General features: G+C 52.0%; 1 protein-coding gene across 1 annotated transcript in view; it reads left to right on the top strand.

Annotated features, from left to right (window-relative positions):
• Positions 1-318: 318 nt before the first annotated feature.
• The window catches only part of LOC139839213 (uncharacterized), a 78,488-nt gene continuing 69,332 nt past the window's right edge, over positions 319-9,474 (top strand). Inside the window, exons 1-4 of the mRNA XM_071829265.1 lie at positions 319-943; positions 1,352-1,436; positions 1,515-1,568; positions 1,656-1,919. Coding sequence (XP_071685366.1) covers positions 488-943; positions 1,352-1,436; positions 1,515-1,568; positions 1,656-1,919 — 859 coding nt within the window. The 5' untranslated portion in view covers positions 319-487. The remainder of the gene's footprint in view (positions 944-1,351; positions 1,437-1,514; positions 1,569-1,655; positions 1,920-9,474) is intronic.

The raw sequence follows: 9,474 nt of genomic DNA, 5'->3' as shown, positions 1-9,474 counted from the left end.
AAGCGATGCCAACCGCTTCCGGGTAATTTCATTTTCCGGCTTGCCTCCTTTTTTGCTAAGTTCTTTTTCCGGTTGCTTCTTCTCAACCACTTGTCTTTTTTCTTTTTCTCAGCCCCGCTCTCAAGCTTGGCCCAAGGCCATCGGGCTCTGAGGGATCCGCAAGGACCTCAACCCCTCCTCCTCGTTCAAGCCCGGCACCATCGGGTGCCGGCTCACCTCTGCCTCCCTTTCGGGGGCAGAACAAGTCGGGGCGTGCGGCCCCTTCACCGTCGATCACCGCACGGAGGAGGATCTTTCCTTCCTCCCGGAACACCAAGACACCGGCGCCAGCAACACCGGCGCCGGAGAAGAAGAAGCTGCCGGGCGGGCGGAGCCTTTTGCTCCTCCCGTCCTCGAAAAGACAACTTCCGCGCCGGAATCTTCCGCGCCGGAAGGCTCCAAGACGGGTGACGCTCCTAGCGCTCCCCCTTCTCCACGCACCATCCTCATGCCTCCGCCTGAGGCTCCTCGCGCCCAGCCCTCCAAGGCCGCTCCTGGCGCGCCGCCGGCTAAGACTTCCGGGGCCTCTTCTACCGCGCCGCCGCCCAAGCCCTCCAAGCTCATCAAGGGGAAGGCGACGGCCTCCAGCGCCCCTTCGGGCGGCCAGCAGCCCTTGGTGCTGCACGTCTCCAAGGCTGCCAAAAGCGCCAGCATGAAGGCCACCGGCCTCCTCGGCCGCATTACGGAGTTCCAGCGCCAAGGCCGGGACCTGGGGCACCTCCTGCCGTATGCCCAAAAGTGGAACGCCGCGGACATCACTCCGGCGACCCGCGGCATGGGCAAAGATCGGCTGCCGGCACCTGATCCTGTCGGGGATCGGTGTTCTGAGGAGCACTTCATGCGGCTCCGGGCTGCCGTAAAAGAGCTTGACAGCGCGTGGTACGATTCCACGAACAATCTGACGGTATGTTCTATTAACTTTCAACCTTTGCCGGTTTCTTTGTTTCCGGTTCTGCTTTATCTTTTCCTTAGTTTCATGCCGGTTTCTCTCTTGTCTATCTTCCCAGTCCCCGAGTTTTGTGGTGAGAGCGCAGCTCTTAGCGCAAAACTTAACTTAAGTTCTTAGTCGTGAAACCGGCACTGCCAGTCCCCGAGTTTCGGGTTAAACATCTTCTCCTTAACACATAATTTACTTTAGAAACGCGCAAAACCGGCACTGCCAGTCCCCGAGTTTCGGGTTAAGAACTTTGTTCTTAGCGCAAAACTTTATCTTAAAAACGCGCAAAACCGGCACTGCCAGTCCCCGAGTTTCGAGTTAAGAACTTTGTTCTTAGCGCAAAACTTTATCTCATTTCTTCTTTTTCTTGAACAGGTCACCGCTGACACTCGGAAGGCCCTCTTCGAGGAGCTTTTATGGGAGCACCGGGAGCTCGCTGAGGCACACGACAAGTGCCAAGGTGAGTTTTTTATTCTACCGGCATCTTTGCTACCGGAAACCTTTTTTCCTTGTGACACTTACAATTTCTGTTCAACAGTGATCCCGGAAGCTTCCATCGATGCTCTCAAGGAGCAGCTCGCCACGGCCCAACGTACTATTTTTTCCTTTCTCCTTTGAACTTGGTTTCTTTTCAGTTTTACTAGTGTAACCTTGCTAACACTCATTTTTCCGGTTACAGGGGAGAAGGATGAGCTCAGCCGGCAGCACCAGGAGGAGCTGAACGCCCTCAAGACCAGCTACCAGGAGCTCAAGTCTCAGCTGATTCAGCTGGGGCTTGACCACGCCAAGGCCCTCAAAACCGCTGAAGTGGCCGCAGCGGCCAAGTTGGACGAGGCTCTGGAGGATGCTTCCAATGCCACTGTGGTGTTGCGGGCAGAGCTGGAGGAGATGGTCAAGGCCCGGAAGGGCGCCGAGGAGAAGGCCGCGCGGCTGGAGGAGGAGCGTAAGGAGTGCGACCAGCTGATCCTGCAGACCGACACACTCGCCCTCCGTAAGTTGTTTTCTTTTACACTTTGACTACTGCATACGAGCCTTTTTTCCTTCGACCCCATTTTTGTTTCCGCTATCTTTCCGTCCGGTCTCTCTTCTTCCGGATTCTTTTCTCTCCGGTCTCTTTTTCTTCCGGTCTCTTTTTCTTCCGGTCTCTTTTTCTTCCGGTCTCTTTTTCTTCCGGTCTCTTTTCCTTAAGCTTTTTCTTTCTTTGCACAGGCCTCTTTCCGGACTCGCAGAGGTATGCCGTCAAGAAGGTCGATGCGCAACGCAAGGACAAAGGCCAAGCGGATCTTACTGTGCCATGGACGCCGAAGGACCATCTGGTCGCGCTTAACGCGCGGGTGTCCCATATGCGCTGCATAGACCGCAATCTTTCGGACATCCCTGATGTAGCTACGCAGCTATACAGGACTTTATGGCCTGGCGAGGGGGTGCCGGACACCTTCTCCCTTATCAGCGACCGTCTGAAAGGTGCCGGCAGGAGGATCCGGGAGTGGCAGTGCTCTGCTGCCCGCGCTGGAGCGGACTCCGCCCTCCGCGTCGCCTGCTCCTGGTACCCGGAGCTCAATCTGGACGCCCTTACCGGTGTGCGCGAAGGTGCAGAAACGGATCTGGACCCGATCCTCTCCGCCAAGCGGCAGGATCGCGCGTACCGCATCGCTGAGTATGCCGACATGCGCACCTTCATCCCTCCCCCTCCTGGCGTCACGGACTATCTCGACGAGGAGGAGGATGAAGCCGAAGAAGAGGTCCTGGGCGATGCTGATGCCGGCGCTGCTCCTCCGGAAGCCCCTGCTGCGTGATTATGCTCTTTGAAGTGTTTGCCTGCTATCTGTTCGTTGGCCCTGCTGCCTTAAGACAATATCTGTTAAATTCTGCCCCGGAATGCCGGGGCTTATGATGTAAGACTTAAGTTTGCCTGTGGTTGTGCTACAACATTTCCTGCCGGTAGGTTATACCGGTAGCTAAGTATCTATGAGTTTGCCTTAGCATAATTTGCTTTTGGTTTTGATTTTGTCCTGCACTGCAAAGATTTCTCAATTGCTCCCGCATCCAATTTGATGCATACTTGGTTCTTTTGCCTTGGCTCTGCCTGCCTTCTCTGGGCGTTCTTTGGCGTATGAGCACAAGGTTCTTTCACCAAACAAGCATCTTCTTGAACTTAGAAATAACTTTGAAATTTTGCAAAAAACCGGTTTAACCGGGGTTAGTTAAACTTTCCGGATTGTTCTTTCCTGCTCTCCCTTTTCGCAGTTCATGTGCTTATCTCCTACCGGTTTATCTTGCTTGCCATGAAGCCGGTTTGCGGACAGCAGCAGAGTCGAAGACTCCGGTAGGATTTAGCACACTACTAAACCGGAAAGAAAAACATTCAATAAGCAACCGGTAAACTGAAAAAATAAACAAGTTACATGCAACTTAAGTTGGGGTAGTCCCCGAGATTCATTCAAGGTTCCGGCATCTTTTATTCATAGCATATAAGGTACAAAAAGGAACTTCTTACACCACCACTTCAAGAGTAGAAAGGGCGCAACAGAGCTACGTTCCATGGACGTTTGCTCTCCTCTCCGGACCTGTCCGCCTTTCCTTTCTTCCACTCCTGTGCATCGATCAAGTAGTATGCATCATTGTGAAGCACCTTGCTTACAATGAAGGGACCTTCCCATGGTGGCAAGAGCTTATGCCGGCCTTCAGTGCGCTGCACCAGGCGAAGTACAAGATCTCCTTCCCGGAAAACTCTCGGGTTAACCTTCCGGTTATGATAGCGTCTTAGGTTTCTTTGGTAAATGGCTGTTCTTGCCAAAGCCAGCTCTCTTGCTTCTTCTAGCAAGTCCACATCGTTTTCTCTGGCCTCTTTGACCTCCTGCTCGGTATAGAGCTGTACCCTTGGTGAATCATGAATGATATCGGTTGGTATCACCGCTTCTGCTCCATAAACCATGAAGAAGGGAGTGTATCCGGTAGACCGGTTTGGAGTTGTTCTTATACTCCACAGTACTGATGGTAGCTCATCGAGCCAACATCCCGGTGACTTTTCCACCGCATCAATGAGTCTGGGCTTGATACCAGAAAGCACCAAAGCATTCATTCTTTCCACTTGGCCATTGCCTTGTGGATGTGCCACTGAGCACAAATCCAGCCGGATGTTCTTTTCTTCACAGAACCTTTTGAACTCACCTTGAGCAAAGTTGGTTCCATTGTCAGTGATGATGCTGTGCGGGTATCCATACCGCAAAATGACATCTTTCAAGAATTTCACAGCTGTATGCCCATCACACTTTGCGATAGGTTTTACTTCCAGCCACTTGGTGAACTTATCCACCATGACCAAGATGTGAGTCATGCTGCTTCTTGCAGTTTTGAATGGTCCAACCATGTCAAGGCACCAAACAGCGAATGGCCATGTTAGCGGTATTGTCTTTAAACCGGATGCTGGGGTATGGTTTTGCTTGGCGTACCTCTGGCAGCCGTTGCATTTTCTTACCAAATCCTCAGCGTTCTCCAAAGCAGTGGGCCAATAGAACCCATGCCGGAAAACTTTTGCTACTAGCGCCCTTGACGAAGCATGATGCCCACATTCTCCTTGGTGAATTTCCTCAAGCATTTCCTTCCCTTCCTCCGGTTCCACACATCTTTGAAGGACACCGGTAACGCTTCTCTTGTACACCTCACCATTGATGAATGTGTAAGCTTTGGACCTTCTTTGTATCTTCCTTGATTCATTTTCGTCAGCCGGCAAGGTGCCGCTGATCAGGAATTCCTTAATAGGTTTAACCCATGATGGTATCTCTCGAACCAAAAACACCGGTGCGTCTATCTCCATGCTATCCACCGGCATCATTTCTTCCGGTATGGGTACAGCAGTCCCCGAGCCTACCGGAGCAGTCCCCGAGCTTGCCGGAGCAGTCCCCGGGTTCCCTTCATCGATATCCATGGGTACTATGTGTGACTCTGGTACAAAAATTGATTCTGACTCCGGGCTCGGTTTGATCGATGGCACTCTTAGGTGAGCCAAAGCTATTCCGGGAGGAATTTCTTGCCTAGATGAGCCCAGCTTGGACAAAGCATCCGCGGCCTCATTTTCTGCTCGCGGCACATGGTGAAACTCACACCCTTCGAAGAATCCGGCAATCTTTTGCACGTGAAACCGGTACGAGGCCATGTTGGCATCTTTTGCATCCCAATCTCCGGAACACTGCTGTACCACAAGGTCTGAATCTCCGTAGCAAATGACCCGGTGTGCACCGATTTCTTTTGCGACCTTAAGCCCATGGATCAAAGCTTCATATTCAGCGACATTGTTTGATGCCCTGAAATGCACTTGTAAAACATACCGGAGGTGATCTCCTTTTGGGGAAGTGAGCACCACACCGGCACCTAGACCTTCCTTGAGCTTGGATCCGTCAAAGTGCATCTTCCAGTATTCTATCCTCTGATCTGGCGGCTTGTACTGCATCTCCGCCCAATCAACAAGGAAATCAGCCAAAGCCTGTGATTTTATGGCATCTCTTCTTTCATACACCGGTACGTACGGTGATATCTGGATTGCCCATTTCGCAATCCGGCCGCTGGCATCTTTGTTGCACATGATGTCTGAAATTGGTGCTTCGCTCACCACTTTCATGGGGTGCTCCTCAAAGGAGTGCTTGAGCTTGGTGGCGGCCATGTACACTCCATAAGTCAGTTTATGGAAGTGAGGGTAGTTTTGTTTTGAGAGGGAGAGCACCTCGCTCAAGTAGTATACCGGCCTCTGGACGGTTTTTTCTTCCTCTTCTCTTTCAACTACAACCACTACACTCACAACCCGGTTTGTTGCTGCTATGTATAACAGCATAGGCTCTCTTTCTAAAGGTGAAGCCAGTATGGGTGCTGTGGCTAGCATTGTTTTCAGCTCTTTAAACGCTGCGTCTGCCTGAGGGGTCCAGACGAACGTGTCGGATTTTTTCATGAGAGCATAGAGTGGCAGAGCTTTTTCTCCCAACCTGCTTACAAACCGGCTTAGCGATGCCAAGCTTAGGTAAACTTTTTCACATCTTTTAACTCTCGAGGGATAGCCATTCTTTCTATTGCTCGGATCTTTACCGGATTAACCTCTATGCCCCGGCTTGATACTAAGAAACCGAGCAGCTTGCCGGCGGGGACACCAAAGGTGCATTTCGCCGGATTGAGTTTCATCCGGAACCGTCTTAGGTTATCGAATGTTTGCCGGATGTCATCGATTAAAGTGTTCTTTACCTTAGTTTTTATCACGATGTCATCCACATAGACTTGTACATTTTTTCCAATTTGGTCAAACAAGCATTTTTGCATACAGCGCTGGTACGTTGCACCAGCGTTGCGCAACCCAAAAGGCATAGTGACATAGCAATAAGCCCCGTGCGGGGTAATGAACGCAGTTTTTATTTGATCTTCCTTTTTCAAAGGAATTTGGTGGAAGCCGGAATAGGCATCCAGGAAGGACAACAACTCACACCCAGCAGTTGAATCAATCACTTGATCGATTCGTGGCAAAGGAAAAGGATCTCTTGGGCAAGCCTTGTTCAGGTTGGTGTAGTCGATGCACATGCGCCACACCTTCGGAGCTCTTGCCTCCAGGTTCTCATCTTTCTTCTTTTCAACCATTACCGGATTGGCCAGCCACTCTGTGTGCGTGACCTCCACAATGAACCCGGCAACTAGCAGCTTGGTTACCTCTTCTCCTATGATCTTTCTTCTGTCTTCAGCGAACCGGCGCAGTGGTTGCCGCACCGGCTTGGCATCTTTCCGGACGTTTAGAGAGTGCTCAGCCAGCTCCCTCGGAACACCTACCAAATCATCAGTTGACCAGGCAAAGATATTCCGATTCTCACGGAGGAAGCTGACGAGCGCGCCTTCCTATGCTTGGTCAAGGCCGGCACCGATACGAACGGTGCGCTCTGGGTAAACCGGATCCAGCACAATGTTCTTTGTTTCATTGGTTGGCTTGAATGCCGGTGTGCCCATGTTTTCACTTATTGCTGCTAAGCTCATTTGCGAGGATTGAGCCAGCGCAACAGCTGTCTGCATTCTTTTCTTTTCCTCCGCGATCACCAGCGATTCTGCTAAGTTTGATCCGGCAGATGCTGTTTCCAGTGAGATCTTATAGTTTCCCACCACAGTCAATGGCCCACGAGGTGCCGGCATCTTCATCTTGAGGTAAGCCGTATGAGTGGTGGCCATGAAGGCTGCCAATGCCGGTCTCCCCAGCAATGCATGGTAGGGGCTGTCTAGATCCACCACCTCAAACTCCAGATTTTCCACCCGGCAATTGTCACGTCCTCCAAATGCCACGTCCACCCGAACTTTTCCTATCGGGGCACAGGACAAGCCAGGAACGATTCCATGGAACGTTGTGCGCGTTGGCTGAAGCATATTTTCTGTTATGCCCAGCGTTTGCATGGTGTGCTTGTACATGATGTTGATGCTACTGCCATTGTCTATCAGCACCTTGCTGAACTTCACTCGAGTTTGCGGCCCTTTCATGATCGGGTCCACAACAAGAGCATATCCACCCGGATTAGGCATGATCTTTGGGTGATCCTTGGATGACCAGGTAATTTCCTGATTGGACCACATCATGTACTTGGGAACTGCCGGCATCACAGCATTGACCTCCATGGAGCGCCGGTGTACACTTTGCCGGTCTGTTGGCTCAGTGACAAAGACAACACAGCACAGATGCGGATCTTCGTAAACATTCCGGCCTAAAGGTGCCGGTGGAGGTGGCTGGTTATCATTTTGCTCCACCCGGTTAACTTGCTGGTATTGCTGCCGGTTTGGCTGCACCGGTAAGGCGTTTGCCCCGGTAAGTGGTGGTGGTGGCGGTAGCTGTTGTTGCTGCTGCGGCATGTCTTGCGGTGGCCGCGCATCTTTTACTGTTCCTTTTTGCATCAAGTACTTGGTCCAGGTACAATCCTTTGTCAGATGGTTTGACGGATGTGCCGGATTCGGCGTGTGCCACCGGCAAGGCTGATCCATGGCAGCTTCCATGGTGTATTTTGCGGGTTCTTGCCAGTTCTTCTTCTGGACCCAAGGTTTCTTTTCCACCCATTGTTTCTTAGGACCCGCCCATGGCTGCGATCCGGTTTTTTGCCTCTGGCTGTCGCTGGCCTCAAAGTTTTCCTGCACAGCAGCAACTTGCTGCGGACCGTACCTTCGATCCGGAAACTCTTCTCTTCTTTTGTTATTCCGGTTGTCCCGATGCTGTTCGTGGCGCAGCTGTTCCGGCTCCGGTTGCACTGCCGGCTGCGTTGGGTCTCCCAACGCATAGCTATCCGCCACACGTATCATTTCTGCCAACGTTGTCGGCATGTTGCGCTGCAACTTTTGCCACAACGGTGAACCTCTTCTGCATCCACTGCTAAACCAAGCAATGGCTTGTGCCTCGATTACCCCTTCACAGGAGTTCCTTGTGGTGTTCCACCGGGCCAGATAATCCCGGTCTGTTTCGTTCGGACGCTGCACACACAGAGCAAGTTGTTGCGGCCTGTTTGGCCTCTGATAGGTGCTGCTGAAATTGCTCACAAAGGCCTCCTCAAAATCCAGCCAGCCATTTATGCTTCCTGCCGGCAAGTTGTTTAACCAGATTCTTGCCGGTCCAACCAAAAACGATGGTATGATTCTCACGGCCCAACGCCGGTTTCCTCCTCCTGCTACGGTTCCTCCACCGCTGCGACGTATACCGCGGTCACGTAATCCGCGAGCCAATCTTCCGGCTTTGTGGTGCCGTCATACGATTTTGTGTCACGGGGCAACATAAAGTTGCGAACTGGTGGTTTTTCTTTCATGATCCTTGGGCCAAAACACTTTGGACCTGGAGGACCTTCCTCCTCGATCATTTCTGACAAGTACACTCTATCCAGACGGTGCCTCGCATCCCGTTCCGGTAAGTATCTCTCTCCCAAGCGTTCTCCCAACGGGTTCCGGTATGCTGCCGGTCTGGTGGAATCGGCTTCATCGTAACATTCCGGTACCGCGGCCCTTGCCTGCCGGTACCTTGGGGGATCCATTTCCTCCTCGTCGTACGCTGCCCTTGCAGCTCGATAGTTTTGCCCGGTCTCATATCTACCGGCATGATTGTTTCCGGCATAGCCTGGCGTAGCCTCGCTCTGCCCCTTGGCTTTTTCTACCGGCATCGTGTTGCCCGGCTTGTTGCTTTCCGGCAAGAACCGGATCGTACACGGTCATCTGCTGCGCATTCACTTCTTTTTCTCTCCTTCTATCCGGATGGGGGGACGAAGCCTGCCCATGGGATTTGCTACCGGCATTCTTTGTTGAACGCGCGGATTTTGAGGCCGCTGCCTTGTTCAGCTTAGCCAGCTGCTCAGCATTTTGCTGCTCTATGGTTTCCAGCAGCTCTCTGACGCGCTCTTGCTGTTTTACCAAAGCCTCTCCGGAAAGCGACTCACATAGCTCTCTACCGCAGCCTTAGCAGCTTTTATAGTTTTATCCGGGCTGCTATACTTAGGCTTTTCCACGATGCTAAC

The sequence above is a fragment of the Lolium perenne genome, chromosome 4, assembly GCF_019359855.2.
Source record: "Lolium perenne isolate Kyuss_39 chromosome 4, Kyuss_2.0, whole genome shotgun sequence".
NCBI lineage: Eukaryota > Viridiplantae > Streptophyta > Magnoliopsida > Poales > Poaceae > Lolium > Lolium perenne.
The sequence above is the reverse complement of the archived record's forward strand: the minus strand, read 5'-3'. Positions and strand labels throughout refer to the sequence as shown.